We start from the raw sequence: 18163 nt of genomic DNA on the forward strand, positions 1-18163 counted from the left end.
CTGAATACATTAAATATAAGGGTGTCCATGACCATGAGAACACGATTTTCTAGTACGTTTTACTAGGTTGTTCTAAAATAGTGTCACTATCTCTATATTTCACAAAGATGCCACAGCAAAAACAAAAGATTGAACATTAAGTAGTACACATCAATAAACTCTACACTACATTTTCTGGGGAGTCCAGTTGACACATTGGCTTTTCAATGTGTTTAGACAATGAGTACAGGGTGCATGTCTGTAATGTTTATTTCTCTGATCTTTAGTAGACATGACTGCCACAAAAAGTGTGGGACTATTCTTATTTAAAGAAATTTTGAGAAGCTAGTTGCTTCTAAATATATTTTTTAATTTTTTTAAATAAAAAGTTCCTATTTTAAAACCTCAGCTCAGATTCTGAATTGTTTTGATGGTGTTAAAAATCACTTCCGTGGGGTTTTATTTATTTCGTGTCAAAAACTGCATAATAATTTAAAACTGATAAAATAAAGGGATTACAAGCTGCTAAATAGATTTAGACCAAAAACAGGCAACAGTGACGGCATTGTCTGTAGCTTTAAATAGTTCTTGCTCTGTGCATGAGTCTGGGCATTGTGGGCAAGCATACAGATGCCGAGTTGTTTGTTCTGCATTACTTTATAACTTCAGTGGGGTGTCATCCAAGCACATTTGGAAGCTGTGGGACTGAGAAAATATATTTCCCGTCCATTTTTGCTTGACTTGGACATTGTATCTAAACAAAAAATTGAAGTACATAAGAACATAGCGAGCCATAAGAACATAGCGAACATACCATGCAGCCCTGTCATACTCTGCCCAGATCCGTACAAATTCATCAAGGTGGTGTGGTCCTAAGATGGAGGAATCTCGAGTCAGGTATTCAAAATTGTCCATGATGACAGCCACAAAGAGATTGAGCATCTAGGCAAAGAGGTAACAAGCAGAATGTACAAAGATCAAGTAATAAGTAGCTATTGGGAGGAAAAGTCTAAGAAGACCAATTTAGGAAGAAACACACAACAAGCTACTTATGCAACTCCTTCCAGAGCAATTTTTTTTGTCTATGCTGCATACTGATCTTGCTGTAATGTTACAATTCTTTCAGTAACTAACCACAATGATGACATGATAATATGTTACGCTTTATCAATTGAGTAGATGAAAACAGAACCAATACCTTCTTGATTTCACTGTTTGTTTTATCCCATTAACCATGAGAAGGTGCAGCATGATGTGTTAATAAGGCTGGAATGTAGAAGATAGGCAAGGGAGAACTCACCAAAAAAGAGCAGAAGAAGATGAAGGAGACAAAGTAAACATATGCCAGATCTGTGCCACACTGCTCACTCCCATTTTGTCCAGATGTTGCTGTGGTGTCTGACTCACATCCTTTACCTCCTAGGCATGAAAGCATGATCTCCTGCCATGCCTCCCCTGTAGCACTCCTGCAGGCAAAATAAATCCACCGTGCAAGTTTACTGCTTTGCTCAGCAAATTTCCTTTGCAATTCTAATATAATTGTGTCCAGGATTGGTCTGTGAGTGAGACAGATAGGGGTCAGAAATTCTATTTCAGACATCATACACTGTTATCTAAATAGAATTAGAGATGGTAGCGGTGATGGAGAGGGGTAACTAGTCCATGCAAGTACAGTTTGTACTGATAGTCAAATTTAGCTAATTTACTGAATTACTTTATCAAGATTCCACATGAATGCAATTGGTGAATAACATTGAACAGCAAGCAGGGAGTATTTGAGATATGCAATAGAGATGTGTGCAATATTTGTCCAATTTGTTTCATTCGTATTTCCATTTTGTATCGTCCATTTGGATGGCTCGAAACAGAAAGGCCCCAATGAAACAAAAACTCAAAACAAAAGGCAGGCAGGAGCTGGTATTGGCTCCAAGCTTGCCTTTCGGATCGATCAGCAGCAGGCCCTGCAAGGCCCGGGTGCAGGATTTGGGCTGTGCCTAGCCGGGCCTTGCAGGGCCTACAGCCAATTGTCGAGTAAGGAGCAGGCCTTACTCGGCAATCATCTGGGCCTTTCAGTGCCTGCAGCTGATTGCTGAGTAAGGAGCAATCCTTACTCAGCAATCGGTTGTAGGCCTGGCTAGGCCTGGCCCAAAATCTGCACCCATAGGCCCAGGAGCTTTGGGCCTATGGGTGCGGGCTTTGGGCCTATGCACCCAGCCCTGCGAGGCCTGGGCGTGTAGGCCGGGTAGCCTGCACCCGGGCTTGGTAGGTCATGTAGGCCCAAAGTCTGCACCCGTAGGCCCGGGTGCCTGGATCTATGGGTGCAGCCTTTGGGCTTATGTGCACAGGCCTGGCAGGGGGGGACGTTGAGGGTGGCTGGGCCGTCCTGCACCTCTCCCTTTGCCCGGCTTCTTACCGGGCTTTTGAGCGGGGCTGGCTGATGCTGTGGCCTTGGCCAGTGCCTTCCAAAAAATAAAAACAAAACAAAACAAATATCTGACCTCCCAATTTCAGGAGGTCAGACGAAAGCGGATCAGGGCCTCACTGAAAGCCGGGACACGAAACAGAGCAAGGTAAGTCCTGAATGCACATGACTAATATGCAACTATTTTCATAGTTCCTTCCAAATAATAATAATAATAATAATAATAATAATAATAATAATAATAATAATAACAACAACTTTATTTTTATACCCCGCCCCATCTCCCCAAAGGGACTCGGGGCAGCTTACATGGGGCCTGGCCTGATAAAACAAACAAATAACAGTAACAAAGCAATAAAACAATTATCCCAGTAAAAAACATCAACATCAATAAAAACTATCATTAAAATCAACAAGCAGGATACAGTATTAAAAACAGGAGACTAAGTCGTAGATCCCAAAGATACTTAAAATACATCTTCCTGATAGTGCTTGTGCTGAACACCAGGCTTACATCAATACATCATTGTTAACTTACCAATTTGATTATGTCCAATTAGAAAAGAAAGCAAGGTGGCTAAGTATGATTTCTAATTAGACCCAATCAGATTTTGGAGCAAGGTACATGGGAGCACTACCTCTGTATCTAATTAGATGTTGTGCATTCTTGTAGGATAGCTGATTCTCATTTTGGCAGACATTTTCCTGGGTTAATGGGTCATGATGAAGCAGTGGCTGGTAACAGAAAGAACGTATCAGACTTCTGTTACTTCAGTGAGGATGAACAGCACATTTTTGTCCACAGATCCTTTTAGTGCCATTCTGCTCTTTGTAGAATGTTAACTGGCTTTTGAGCATGGCCATTCTTTAGATAGGAAAAAGAATTTTAAAAGCCAGAAAATGAAGAAAATGGTGGTGCGGGCATGTATAAATTTTAACCTACTGGGCTGGAAGAAGATCATCAGCCAACTGCTTACAGAAGTCTAGTTACCTGAAGAGAAGCATGAGAGAACCTAGGAAGCTGCGAAAGTTGTTGTGACGGTTTATGTGACTTTCTTCATCTAATTTGATATTCCCAAAAACCTAAAACAAAGAGAAATTAAACTCAGTATAGCAGGGTTGATGATGCAAAACTGAAATGAAGTTTTGGGAAAGTAGCAAGTTTTCCAGCCCAGATATATGCAAAGGAATTGGAGTCTCTTTGTATCTCCTGTCTCTGAGGTGTCACAACATCCCCAGGGCAAAGGGAAATAATTGTGGTTGGTGTAACTGAGATTATGATTTTTCTCCCCAAAATCTGGGCAGCATGACAGAACTATCGCCATTCATAGTAGGTATATTCATTTCACTTTTACTCCTGTTAACCAACTCCATACATTATATGCCTAAAAGCTGCAAATTTGGCATAATTGGGAAAACAAGTGGAATGAAATAAATGTATGTTAACAAGTTTTAGCTCTCACTGGTTGTATCTGGTTCAGTAAAGCAGATGATGGCAGCTAGATACCAAAAGTAATTCTTCATGAAAGGTAAATTAAATTCCCCACTCCTCTCTTTTTTAAAAAACGCAATCTTCCATTTAATCAGCATAATGTTTGCTAGGGACAGACTACACCTTACACTTTGTGTAATAAAGCATCAACAGAACTTCCCTAATTAAAAGGGAACAGTTTACATAAGTGTATTTGTTGTGGATAATGACGGCCACATTTCAAAGATACCATGAATCAATGTAAAGTTATTTTATTAGCATAATGGATAGGTGTGCAGCGACTTTTAAAAGTTACCTTTAAGGAGTATTTTCATTGTTATATCATGTACAAATATTTTTTCATGTTTTATGCTCTTCTGTCATAAGTACTCTGCCCCTCTCTCCAAAAATATCAGAAAGCAAAAGTAATGAATGGTGAAACAAATAATATAACAAGTTCAATGTGTTGTCAAAGGCTTTTATGGACGGAATCACAGAGTTGTTGTGTGTTTTCCAGGCTATATGGCCATGTTCCAGAAGTATTCTCTCCTGACGTATCGCCCACATCTATGGCAGGCATCCTCAGAGGTATATACCTCATAACCTCTGAGGATGCCTGCCATAAATGTGGGCGAAAAGTCAGGAGAGAATACTTCTGAAACATGGCCATATAGCCTGGAAAACACACAACAACCCAATATAACACATGATTATAAAAATTTTCATGATTATAAAAAATCATGGCAGTGGATTCTTTTTAAAAGTGACAACTAGAAAAAAGTATCAATGTCCCTCCATATTAATCTTTGCCATTTTTAGTATTTGCAGATTATTTGCTGCTGCTACATTCCATTTTTAATAGGGACTTTGATAACACCACTGTCCATCTTCAGCTGCATTCAATGAAGTCAGGCTTAATCAGCAGTCAAGTCTTTGGTCACTGCAAGGAACAAATTGGTAAGGTGGCTGGGCCTGCATTTACTCATTCGGGTGGGAGAGATAGGATTGGGGCAGAGGAATGCGGGAAGAGTGGGTACACACATGCATTTGTTCAGGTGTGGAAGGGGATGGGACAGGGAAGTGTGGTGAGGAAAGGAGAGTACACACATGTTCCCTTGCTCATTCATCTGGGCAGAGGGGGAAAGAATGGGACAAGGCAGTGCAAGGAGGAAGGATATGAATATGCATGTTCTTGTACATTTATTCACTCACATGTTTGAATGGGTGATGTTGGACATATGTGTGTGTGTGTGTAAAGAGGAAGTTCCATGTGTGTGTTCCCTTGTATTGCTTGTTCAAACAAGTGGGGGTGAGAAGGGATGGGAGCCATGAGAAGGGAGGGTGCATGCACACATTCCATCAGGAGCTCAATGGCACCTGATGAAATGTATGCATGGGGCCGGGAAGTACAATGAGGGAGGTTGCACATGTGCATTCCTTCACACAGTCACTTGCTTGAGCAGAGAGACTTGGAGAAAGGGGATATGCTGGGGGAGCATGAGGAGGAAGGATGCATAAGAGCCCCTGCGCAGTCACTTGCTTGGGCAGGCAGATGGAAGAGGATGAGATGTGGGTGAGACATGAAGAGAATGGGTACTTGTGCGGGTTCTGTGTGCTCACTTATTTGCTTGGGAGAGGGAATGGAGTTGGGCAAAGTGAAGAGGACAAGTGATGTGCAAGACATTGCCCTTTCGGGCTGCCCTTGCCCTCCCCCACCATCCCCTTCTTCCTCGTGCTCCCACTTCACAACCCCACATCCAGCAACACAAATGGGTGAATGGATATCCCCATCCCATCAACTTCCTGCTCAACCACACACATGGGAATTTGCATGTGGCCGAGTTTAGTCAACCAGTCAGTACAGGTACTTTTGTGTGTATTAGATATGGTTTGGAGCCAGATAGAGAGTTGTGATTTTTCTACTTTTGTAAGAACCTTGTGCCCCTATTTATTTATTTATTTATTTATTTATTTACAGTATTTATATTCCGCCCTTCTCACCCAGAAGGGGACTCAGGGCGGATCACATTACACATATAAGGCAAACATTCAATGCCTTGACATAGAACAAAGACAGAAGACAAACGCAGCTCCGAGCTGGCCTCGAACTCATGACCTCTTGGTCAGAATGATTGGTCTCAGCTGGCTGCAGCTGGCTGCTCACCAGCTTGCGCCACAGCCCAGGCCCCTAACCTCCACAAAAGTTGCTTTCCACACACAGCTCTCAACATGAAGTGTATGTTCTGTATGCAGATCTTGTAAAGCTTTACTTAGTCCTTTGACATGACAAGAGTGAGATGCGAGGCATTTCTAAACATTTGCTTACCTGCATGCCAATGATTGCATAAATGAAGAAGAGCATCGCAATCAGGAGACAGACATAAGGAAGGGCCTGAAAGTGGGAAACATTACAAGGGTGTGTTTCATTATATTAGCAGCATTTACTTATGTAAAGTAAGTATATCCTGCTCTCCCTTCATAAAATACAACTAATGAAGGTTGCTGGCACAGTGAAAGATATTAAAGTAATGTCAACATAACAAAAGTGGGTTTTCAGTTTTCTGAATAAATGTTGTGGTTTAATTAATTTGATTCAGCAGAGCTGCACAACATGGGAGAAGTGATGACTGGTTGTCTATGTCCAGGAAAATCCATAGCTGGCACACCAATTGAAACTGGTGCAAACCACTCTAATGCTACAGAATCCACCTTGGCCTCCAGTGACATGGATGGATTGAGAAGTCCTCCCCAGCTACACACCTGGTCGTTCAGGTGGAGAGGAACCCCATCCAATACACATTATTTACACAATCCCCAGACCCAGGAACCACAAATCCACAGAATGCATATCATCAGGATTTACTTTCAATTTGCTGGACTTCATCTCGCTCACAACTGCATCCAGGCTCTGGTACTGAACCTACATACTACTCTAGCTGCTGGACACCTCCCTAGACACTCTAACAGGTGTAGTATCAAATTCTTAGGATAATCAACTTTTTCCTTGAAGTACATGGCATTATTTTCACAGTACGTGGTCATGAGTTGTATAGCTGAACTCACTGGCCAAAGGACTCGTCATCACTTGAAATAATTCTACTGGATGGGCGGCTGAGATTGCATTCCTAGTAATGCAATATGACTTTTTGGCCTCTCTCATTGCTGCATAGTAGGCAAAACAAAGAATCAACTGATTTCTGATTGCATTTGCTCCAAGACCTGTGACATGTGCACCTTAGTCATTATTCAACCAGGTCTTATGTAAACCAAGGTGAATTCCAGAATTCACAACACTGAATTGGATGTTTAGAAGTAATATTTTGATAGTGCTTTCCACCTCTCAATTCCATAATAAAACCAAGGCCTTGACAGAATCACCAGTTATGTTAACTAAAAAATCCCCCAGAGCATTCAAGAATATTTCAGATTTCTTGAGTCTCTGGAGGCCGACCCATTTTTGCAGGGAGGGTCTGCTACCAAACCCTCTAGTAAGGAATTGCACTGTTTTGTGATGTATGACACTCTGAATCAAAATATCTGCAGTTCAGTTTGTGGGGAGACTGTGGAGACTACATCTAAACTTAGGAGGTAAACAAGATGTCAAATTTACCTTGAACGACTGTACAAAAGTCCACAGCAAAATTCGGATGGTGTAACCCTGGCGAAGTAGTTTGATGAGACGGGCAGCTCGGAACAATTTTAGAAAGCTCATGTTGAAGCTGCTTGTATTTACCAGCTTTTAAAAATATCAGAACATGAGAGAAAGAAAAAGAGAAACCATTAAAGAAAAAGCAAGAAGAAATCATCATACCTATTCCCCATGCTTTGAACTCTCACAAAGAACAAGGAGGGAGAATAGAAAGGAGCTTTACCTTGCTATCCGTCAAGATAATCTCTGTAATACTACCAATTACAGTAATGAAATCAAAGATGTTCCAGGTGTCACGGAAATAATTCTGCAAGGAGATGTGAAGAAAGGGGAAGAAAGGGGCAGATTAAATTGCATTGTGAACATCCAGAAAATAATAATATCCTGTAGAGAGAAAAACACTGAACATACAATTAAGGATGTATGTACACTGTAGAATTAATACATTTTGACAGTACTTTAGGTGCCGTGGCTCAATGTTACAGAATCATGGGAGTTGCATGTAATTTCCAAAGTGTTCAGCTTTCTCTACCAAGTCCCAGGATTTCATATCATTGAGCCATGGGAGTGAAAGTGGTGTCAAACTGCATTAATTCTACAGTATGTTTGCGTCTAGTACCGCTGGGTGTACATACAGGGGAAATGCCAACGTTCTCATCAGGTCCAATTAGGACTGTGATTTATATACTACTGCTACCAAAGAACACAGTGGAATTATGACAAGGCTGGGATTTTTACTCATGACTCATATCCATGAGGTCACAATCACATACAACAACCTTAAGAATCCTCATCTTCATCATCACCATCAACTTCTTTTAACATTGCTTTGTCAAAACTGATCACAGAATCATGGAATCATAGAGTTGGAAGAGACCTTGTGGTCCATCAGGTCAAACCCCTGCCAAGAAGCAGGAAAATCGCATTCAAAGCACCCCCGACAGATGGCCATCCAGCCTCTGCTTAAAAACCTCCAAAGAAAAGACTCCACCACAGTCCAGGGTGGAGAGTTCCACTGCTCTCACAGTGAGTAAGTTCTTCCTAATGTTCAGGTGGGATCCCCTTTCCTGTAGTTTGAAGCCATTGTTCCGCATCCTAGTCTCCAGGGCAGCAGAAGACAAGCTTGCTCCCTTCTCCCAACGACTTCCCTTCACATATTTATATTTTGATATATATTTTGATATATTTTGATATATATTTTGATACATATTTATATTTTGATATATTTTGATCTGAGCTAGTAAGGCATTTTACTAGGAGCAAACTAGATTTCCAATAGCCAGAATGATCTAAAACTTACCAGAAAGCCAAAGGCGATAATTTTCAGGACACATTCTAGTGAGAAAACCATGGTAAAAGCAATGTTCAGATACTTCAAAGCCAGTTCATAGGTGTAGGGAGCAGAATAGTACTGCCAAAAAGAGAGAAAGAGGAATCATAATAGTCTGAATTCCATTTGCACTAATATAACAACCTAAACATTTGCCACTGTTTTGCACATTATTTCCAATTATTTCTACATTCATTTAACAACAGATATTTGTCATATGATGGAGGGATTAGGTTTACAAACAAAAACAGATAGTCTTCTCATTTGGAGTAACACCATCCATCCTGGTTAGAGATGATCATTAGAGTAGCACCTTTCATTTTTCTCGATTCACTATAGATTGGTATGTTGATGCTGTTTTGTATATAAAGTGTGACAAGTCAGAAAAGGTAGTGCAATTAACAGCTACCTAAAAATAGTACCACAGAAAGAAAATAATTATACAAGTTATCCATGAGACTACAATAGATATTATTTGGTGTCAAACTGGAGGTTCAAAGTAGGGCATGTGATAGATTTATGTTATCAGTTTCTTAATACATTTTCCTAAACAGGTAGGAAACCTTAAAGAGCACAAAAAAAATCAAGATTGTCAAGAACGATACATGATGACATGAAGATTGGGTTGCTGACCTGAAAGTTGCCAGTTCAAATCCAATTCGGGGACAGTGCAGATAAGCGCCAGCTCCATGTGGGGACATGAGAGAAGCCTCCCACAAGGATGGTAAAAACATCAAAAACATCCGTGCATCTCCTGGGCAACATACTTGCAGACGGCCAATTATCTCACACTAGAAGCAACTTGCAGTTTCTCAAGTTGCTCCTGACATGGAAAAAAATGGCTCCATGGTAGAGCTTTTTTGCACTTTAATTTATTTAAAGCATTTAAAATCTGCACTTGTTAAAGAATCTCCCAAACCAGCCTACATGAAACCAATAAAAATAAGACCCCCTGTCTGCAATCAGTCAGGTTAGTCAACAGTAGGCTTAACTCATAACCAGGACTGGCATTAGAGTGAGTGGCAGCCATGAACAGTTTCAGATCAAGGGACTTTACCAGTCTGGATATACATCAGTACTTTAAACATTCTCTTAAGCTCAAATTGGTATTTATTCAGCTTCATGTACAACCACTGAAAACATTTATTTCACCTTGACTTAGCAGGAGTCTCATTATGTCATAATTATATATGGATATTCAGTGTTGTATTACATTTGGATACACCTCGGATTGCGAGGACAAGGAGTTGCTAGAAGGGCCAGCTGAGGAGATGGAGGCCAGCAGCTCCCAGGAGCCTGCTATGCCTACCCCATCCACTGCCAAAGATAAGCTCTCAGTTGCAGCAAACACTCCACAATAATCTGTGCAAACACTATAGGGCAGTGGTTCTCAACCTGGGATCCCCAGATGTTTTTGGCCTACAACTCCCAGAAATCCCAGCCAGTTTATCAGCTGTTAGAATTTCTGGATGTTGAAGGCCAAAAACATCTGGGGATCCCAGGTTGAGAACCACTGCTATAGAGGAAGCTGAAGTAAGTACATCTATGCAAGCTACACAAGGATTAAACATATCCATAGAAAATTGTCTACAGAGGGTAGGGATCCACAGGTCTCATAAATTAGCTGGAAAATGCTTGTTAACCCAGAACCAGCTGAGATCTTGATCTGGGTTGAGTCCAAAGCCTGTTTGCTCCTGACCTTGGACCTGACTCTGTTGATTTCCATTTGTTACCAAAGGATTTCTGACTTTGATTTCTGGAACTCTTTTTTTGGCATATTGGTTAGTTCGTACTTCATGTTTCTGATGTGGAATGACTACAGCATATTCTGCTGTTTTCCTATGACTCTAGGTATGCAGTATTTCTGGCACTGGCCTGTTGACATTGGCCAGCTTACTTGCTTAAGTGAATTTGGACTTGTCCTAATTAATGGCTGTGTTTATGACACTCCACCAAAGCTGTGCATTCCCTGTCTTCCTAAATGCCCCCTGCTCCCCCCCCCCCCCCCACTTTTAAATTTAAGAATTGTGGAGCTCCAAGAGGTCACAGCTTCGGAGCTGCACACCTCTGTACTTCACAGTACCAAAACACCATTCATATGCACACTTAAAACATTAATATAAAATTGTGCACTTTGCAATTTATAGACTTTTCTTATTGTGTTTCTTCTGCAAGTGGGAGGTGTAGTTTGCACTTTGAAAGCTTTTGTAATTAAGTAAAAAGCATGCATGTGTGGGAAGTTTTGCAATATGTTATTGCCTTGCAAGAAAAGGAAACATTTCATTATGAGAGAAAATTCATATTACAGCCACAGAGATGCAAAGTTCCTTCATTTTATTTTTCAGAAAAGAAAGAAAACTGTCAAGGATGAACAGAAAGAAAGGGCTAACTTTTTGCTTTGCAACCAAGAGAAGGATAATCCACAGAATGACCACAGTACATATCACAGCCCCACCAACTCACTTTACCACTCCCAAAAACTCTATGTGTTCAGAAACCTTATAATGGGGGGAAAAATGGAGAAATACTGTCTTCATATACTACAGCTTTAACAATCCTTGAAGACTGGTTTGTGATAAATTTAGGATGACTTCATGCAGTTTTTTTTAAAAAAAATTGTGTCTAGGGACTACTTCTTCATTCACACAGTCGTCTCTGACTCTTTGTGACCTCATGGACCAGTCCACGCCAGAGCTCCATGTCAGCTGTCACCGCCCCCCAGTTCCTTCAAGTTCATGCCAGTCACTTCAAGGATACCATCCATCCATCTTGCCCTTGGTCGGCCTCTCTTCCTTTTTCCTTCCATTTTCCCCAGCATCATGATCTTTCCCAAGCTTTCCTGTCTTCTCATGATGTGGCCAAAACATCTTTGCCTCTAGTATCCTTCTCTCCAGTGAGCAGTCGGGCATTATTTCCTGGAGGATGGACTGGTTGGATCTTCTTGCCGTCCAAGGCACTCTCAGAATTTTCCTCCAACACCACAGTTCAAAAGCGTCTATCTTCCTTTGCTCAGCCTTCCTTATGGTCCAGCCACCTTTTCTTGTTTTTTTTATTTTGTGTCTAGGGACAGAGTAGCTTAAAGCCTCATGCTGTAACATCCTGAGTCAAAGCGCTTGCTTTGCAGGAGCCTGGTACAAATTGACAGTCCTGCAACTCTACATTGTTGTATGCCTTGTTTGTTGTATGTGTGCCTTCAAAATGTTTCCAATTTATAGCCTATTTATAACTGAAAATTTGGATCAGAATGGAAGAGCATTCCCATTTCTTTTTATCTTTCCATCCCCATGCTATTACTGCGTATGCTGCTCTAAACATTATCATCATTAATTCTTGGTCTTGATCCTTGATTTTTCTATCTAGATAAAAAGGAATGGACACTTGAAAATGGTATGAATATATGTGGGATCAAATACAACTGGATATTATGGATATTATAAGGAGCAAAAAAAACATGGTCAGACAAACAGAAGAAAATTAAAGAAATATGGACTCCATTTAGCAAATGCCCACAGACTTTTAAATCAGATCATGAAATCTGGAAGAAAAAACTGGATAGAATGGAAAAAAGGCTCATGTAATGAGAAAAAAACGATTAAGTTGTCAACAGGGAAGGGGGAGGAGTGGGTGTGGGGAGGAAGAAGGAAATGGAAAAGGAAGAAGTATGGTAACTATGGTTATGTTTATAAAATACCAATAATAAAAATAGACAAAAAAAGAATAGAAGAGAGTGAACTTCCCATATGACAGTCATGTTTAACATGGTCAGACTGGTTCACACCATTGAAATTACTGACAAATCTTTAAATAGCACCTGAAATCCATCTTACCTTCATCATTAGAACTATAGTATTTAGTGCTATCATAGCCATGATGGTATATTCAAATGATGGAGAGACTACAAAATGCCAGACCCGGTATTGAAAAGTGTGGCGATTTTGAGGCATATAGCGGGTGAGGGGTTTAGCACTAATAGCAAAGTCAATGCACGCTCTCTGGAAAAGAGAAAAAAGGAAGAAAGCAATAGAATCTGTCAACTGGTGTACATATTATTATTGTTAGTTATTGCATTGTCCATATAGTGTACTGAGAGGCTTACAGAAGGATAGTATTACATTCACGCTTAAGTAGCTAATCATATATTTAGACAAGGAATACAAGGGAGACAACATAATTATAGACTGAATCCACACATGCAAAGTGATTCGTATTAACTTTGATCACATGATATTCTCCTGGTTTCAAATGAAAACAGGTCTTTTTCCTTATCTAAGGGCTTTAATCCATTTTTTAAAACTCTTTATACTTCTAATTGTTAGAAAAAACTGAGGTTTTTCAGGGGTGTATTGTACATTTGGGTGAAACTGAGTGTTAGGTTGTTGTAGGGCAGAACAGGTTGGTGGACATTTAATTTAGCATCCGCATCCAGCAAGCATGGTGTTACCATTTTTGTTGGTTCAGAATGTGTATTGAGATATTAACATATCCACATGTCTGAGATACTTTGCTTGCTGGTGTATTGAGATTACATTTTGTTAAACATGAATTTTTAATTAATTTTAATTAAATACAATTGTCCCTCCATAATTGCAGGGATTAGGAGGCAGGGATTATTGCTGTTGTCGTTTATTCGTTCAGTCACTTCCAACTCTTCGTGTCCTCATGGACCAGCCCATGCCAAAGCTCCCTGTCGGCCATTGCCACCCCCAGCTCCTCCAAGGTCAAGCCAGTCACTTCAAGGATAACATCCATCCATCTTGCCTTTGGTCAGCCCCTTTTCCTTTTTCCTTCCATTTTCCCCAGCATCATTCTCTTCTCCAAGCTTTCCTGTCTTCTCATTATGTGGCCAAAATACTTCATCTTTGCCTCTGATATCATTCCCTCCAGTGAGCAGTTGGGCATTATTTCCTGGAGTATGGACTGGTTGGATCTTCTTGCGGTCCAAGGAACTCTCAGGATTTTCCTCCAACACCGCAGTTCAAAAGCGTCTATCTTCCTTTGCTCAGCCTTCCTTATGGTTCAGCTCTTACATCCATAGGTACTATGGAGAATACCATTGCTTTAACTATGTGGACCTTCATTGCCAGTGGTATGTCTCTACTCTTCACTATTTTTCGACACTGGCCATTGCTATCCTCCCAAGAAGTAAACGTCTTCTGATATCCTGGCTGCAGTCTGTGTCTGCAGTAATCTTTGCGCCTAGAAATATAAATTCTGTCACTGCCTTCACGTTTTCTCCATTTGCCAGTTATCAATCAGTCTGGCTGCCATAATCTTGGTTTTCTTGATATTTAACTGCAACCCAGCTTTTGCACTTTCTTTTGCAGAGGGAGCCAGACAAGGGAAGGGAAAGGGCAGAGAGCCACCTTTAGGCCATGATGGATTTGGGCATAATAGGGGCATAAACAATCCTGATGAAGACAGATCCCTTGAGGAGACCACCGCAGAAGCAGCTGCCAGAGCACCTACCTGCTGCCCTTGCAACATTGCCATCAATGGGTCTGGGCTTAATAGGGACATGCAAAGGATGTTCTGCCTGCAACTACTGTGATTTTGAAGTGTGTTTCCATTTGCACACAGATATGCAGTGCTTTGTCTCCCAGATAGGCAGCAATAGATTGGAACATGCATATGTAAAGAAACAGAGCAAAGGCTGCAAGCTTTTGCAAACAGAAAGCTCAGCAGAGCTTCAAAGCTGCAGGAGAGAAGTGGATCAATTGGAGGAAACAAGTGATGGGTCAAAATCCCCATCTCCTCCAGCTGCTGTTGCCATCTCACATATCCCCACTCTCTCCTCCTTCCCTCCTCTCATCCTGCTCCCTCCACACACACAAAGAGAGAAGTTGAAGAGGACCTTGTGGGGTTACATATGGAAAATAGAAGGGGAGGTGGCAGGGGAGACATTCAATGCGAGTGCAGGTTGGTGGTAATATTAACAGAAAAAATAAACAAAATGAAATGATTTTTATAAATCAGCCAATTGGTCTTATCAAAACAGAAAAAAGGCTATTGATGGATTTGGGTATGTTAATATTTGTATATCTATGCTAGCCATGAAGAAGGAGACTGTGGTTGTATGGTCTAAAATAATCTGATATAGTGAATATGTGAGCATGGGTAGAAATATTTTTTTCTACTGATGTGAGTTGGGGGGGGGGCTTTGAAGACTAAATTTAGATTTAAATGGGTGAATGTGATATTAATGGCATCAAATCCAGGCAGGACAATGCACACTGGAGCTGGGATATAGTCCTTGTGTGGATTCATCCATAATTATGGTGGAGCTGAAGAAGTCTTCTGGAGTTCCCCCACCCCTGACATTGAAAAGAAACTCCAGGTTTCATTCTGCCTTCAAGCATTCCTTCAAAATTCAATTTATTTTTCATTTTAGTTCTGAAATCTAGAATGAAAAGGTGCAAAATCTGCCAAATGCCCATCTGCCATTGCACATATACTGGTTTGGACTTGAATCCTGTTTCATCTGTTTCATCCGTGGTTTTGTACCATTTTGTCCATTCGAATTGTACAAAACAGTACAATTCCACAGAAACAAAAGAAACAATGAAACAAATGGCACAGGGGAATGGAGGTCGTTCCCCTCTGCTGATTCGTCGCTTGGCTGTAGACCCTGGTTCGCAGGGCCTTCAGCCAAGCGCTGGGCACTCGATGGCTAGTAGGCCCAGCTTGCAGGGCCTACAGTCAAGCACTAAATGCTCAATACTTATAGGCCCAGCTCATGGGACCTACGAACATTGAGTGTTCGGCGCTCACCTGTAGGCTCTGCAAGCTGGGCCTAGAAGACATTGAGCGCTTGATCCTAATGGGCCCGGCTTGCAGGGCCTGGCGTTTTGCTGCCAAGGCCTGAAAAAATTGTGGGTTTTTTTCAAACCTTGGACAGAAAAGCCCATTTGTATAGTCACCCATTTCCGTCAGTGGCTGACAGAAACAGAAATGGGGCGATACAAATGGAACAAACAGAAATGGTAAGGAATTTTATACAAATGCACAACCCTAATATACAGAGAGAGCTCTGCCTACAGTCACATAAGTTTCCAGGTCTGTTCCTGCCCAATAGCTCCCCTGGTATTGAAAGCTGCCTGAGATGCGACTACTATCTCAAATATGAATGAAAGACATTTGGTTTTGTTGTGTACACTTAACCTTCTCTGAATGTTTTTGAAAAGAAAACACAAGTAAATACGGTGCAGATGTAGTATGATGACTGATGGTAGATATGGACAATATTTTTCTTGTTCCTCCCGGGATTATTGACAGTCCTCATGCCATGGCCAGCCCTACAAAATTGCATCAGACAATTATCATGATGTTGATTTGTACACCAATTGTTTACATCAGAGAGAATGGTGTGACATGAAATAAAGTCCTCATCCACTTCTCAGAAAAGTGGTGCACAGACAGTTGCATTTAAAGGTACGACACATCTGCTTTCAAACTGATAATCAATTGGAGGTTTAGCTGCAACTATGCAATAATTTTTTTTAGAATTACTCTCCCACTTTTCTAAGAGCTTAAAAAAAGAATATTCTTCAAACTTCTTATAATAAAATGCTATTAGTAAACTTGTCCTGCAACTCTGTAAACCCAGAGATTGGACAAACTTTGGAATGATCCATGTGGCTCCTTTTCAAGAAATAACAACATAATCCCCGCATCATTTTCTCTTATTTGTATATATTACCTCATTTTTTTCAAGACTGCATTCCTCCATCATTTTGTCTCCTTGCTCCTGGAAAGTGATGATGATGAGAGCCACAAAGATGTTAACGAAGAAAAAAGGAAAAACTACAAAATACACTACATAAAAAATGGACATTTCCATGCGGTTGCTGCGGCTGGGGCCACGGTCTTCCTCGGTCACATCCACTGAATGCTGCAAAACCCTGGAAGCATAGTGTGTGAGTGAGTGTGAAAGAGTGTGAGAGAGGAAAAGTGAAAGAGAGAGAAGAGTCAGACGTTAATGGCATGCCCATATTCAATCCTTAGCTTTCGCTTTGCTAGGATAAAACTTCATAAATCAAATGTGTGTCCCAGTCTAAGAGCTCATCTATATGCACCAAACTCAGCACAAACTTGTACAACAATGAAGAGGCAAATTAACCCTGAGTCCTGGCCCTGAATCATTTTTAACTTGCCTTAGAAACAACATTTAACACCTTAAACTTACTTTTGTCATTAAAATATAAATGTACAAGAAAATCCCATACTTTTTCACTAAGGTACAATGCTTCATTCCTAGTATCACTAGTGAGGCTAAGAGAAATACTCACTGTGGCCATCCTTCTCCAGTGGAGACAGTGAAGAGGGTGAGCAAAGCCCAGATGATATTATCGTAGTGGAATTCATGGCGCTTCCATTGACGGCATTTCACTTCCATCAGATTTTTCTCATGGTCCACGTAGTTGCCTCTGTAATGTTGGGAGAGGTCATTAGCCTCTAGATTAGAGATGATATGGGATTTTACAATGAAACAAATTTTCTTTGTATCAGAGAATGTCTACCTTTTTTAGTTTCAATTTGTTTAAAATGTCTTATATGTAAATGAGCCAATGATGCCCCCCCCCACTGCCTGTTCATAGAACAACCCTTTCCCATCCTGTTAAGATTTTTTTACCATGTCAAAAGCGAATTGAGAACATCCTGCAAGTCGCTTCTGATGTGAGAGAATCGGCAGTCTCCAGAGACATTGCCCAGGGGACACCCAGATGTGTTACCATCCTGTGGGAGGCTTCGCTCATGTTCCCACATGGGAAGCTAGCGCTGACAAAGGGGAACTCACCCCGTCTTGCTGATTTCAAGTCAACAGTTTAGCTGGCACTGTTAACTAACATGTGGTGGAAAAATTCAGAAAAAAATCCAGATTTTTTTTAAAGTATTTTTTTCTAAAGGCCCCTGGACAATTGGGGGGAAAGGATGAGTATTCTTTTGAGTGATAAATGAATTCTTTATTACTAAGTACACATATATTTTCTTCCCCAAACAATATTTCTAAAAATGATGTAAGAAGACCTTGTGCAGAACTATGTATATAATTATTACAACTCCTGGTTTTGGTTTCCTTTTTCAGTTCCCTTACTAGGAATGAGTGTATTATATCTATTTGACCTGGTAAAGAACTAGTGAAGATAACATATTGCTCTGGGGTTTTTTGCCCATGCCTCATAAACTGCCATGCAACCGAGAGTATCCTTATCATTAACAACACATTTGTTCCCTAAATTAACAAAGTGATTTTCTATCTGCAAAGGGTATTAGTTTCCCTTTTATTTTCATTTTCTAAAACAACTCTGTCCTCTA

General features: G+C 40.7%; 1 protein-coding gene across 6 annotated transcripts in view; it reads right to left on the minus strand.

Moving 5' to 3' along the window:
- cacna1e (calcium voltage-gated channel subunit alpha1 E) overlaps positions 1-18163 on the minus strand; it is a 600666-nt gene that overhangs the window by 45809 nt on the left and 536694 nt on the right. For all 6 annotated transcript variants that reach the window (XR_010005208.1, XM_062977736.1, XM_062977734.1 and 3 more), the window contains 10 exons: positions 17137-17274; positions 16548-16749; positions 12679-12843; positions 8822-8932; positions 7745-7828; positions 7483-7608; positions 6199-6264; positions 3393-3484; positions 1280-1445; positions 794-921 (listed from right to left, as the gene is read on the minus strand). Coding sequence is in view for 5 of the 6 variants with exons in the window: in XM_062977736.1 (XP_062833806.1) it covers positions 794-921; positions 1280-1445; positions 3393-3484; positions 6199-6264; positions 7483-7608; positions 7745-7828; positions 8822-8932; positions 12679-12843; positions 16548-16749; positions 17137-17274 (1278 nt within the window). In the remaining variant the exon portion in view is untranslated. The remainder of the gene's footprint in view (positions 1-793; positions 922-1279; positions 1446-3392; positions 3485-6198; positions 6265-7482; positions 7609-7744; positions 7829-8821; positions 8933-12678; positions 12844-16547; positions 16750-17136; positions 17275-18163) is intronic.

The sequence above is a fragment of the Anolis carolinensis genome, chromosome 4 (assembly GCF_035594765.1).
Source record: "Anolis carolinensis isolate JA03-04 chromosome 4, rAnoCar3.1.pri, whole genome shotgun sequence".
Classification (NCBI taxonomy): Eukaryota; Metazoa; Chordata; class Lepidosauria; order Squamata; family Dactyloidae; genus Anolis; species Anolis carolinensis.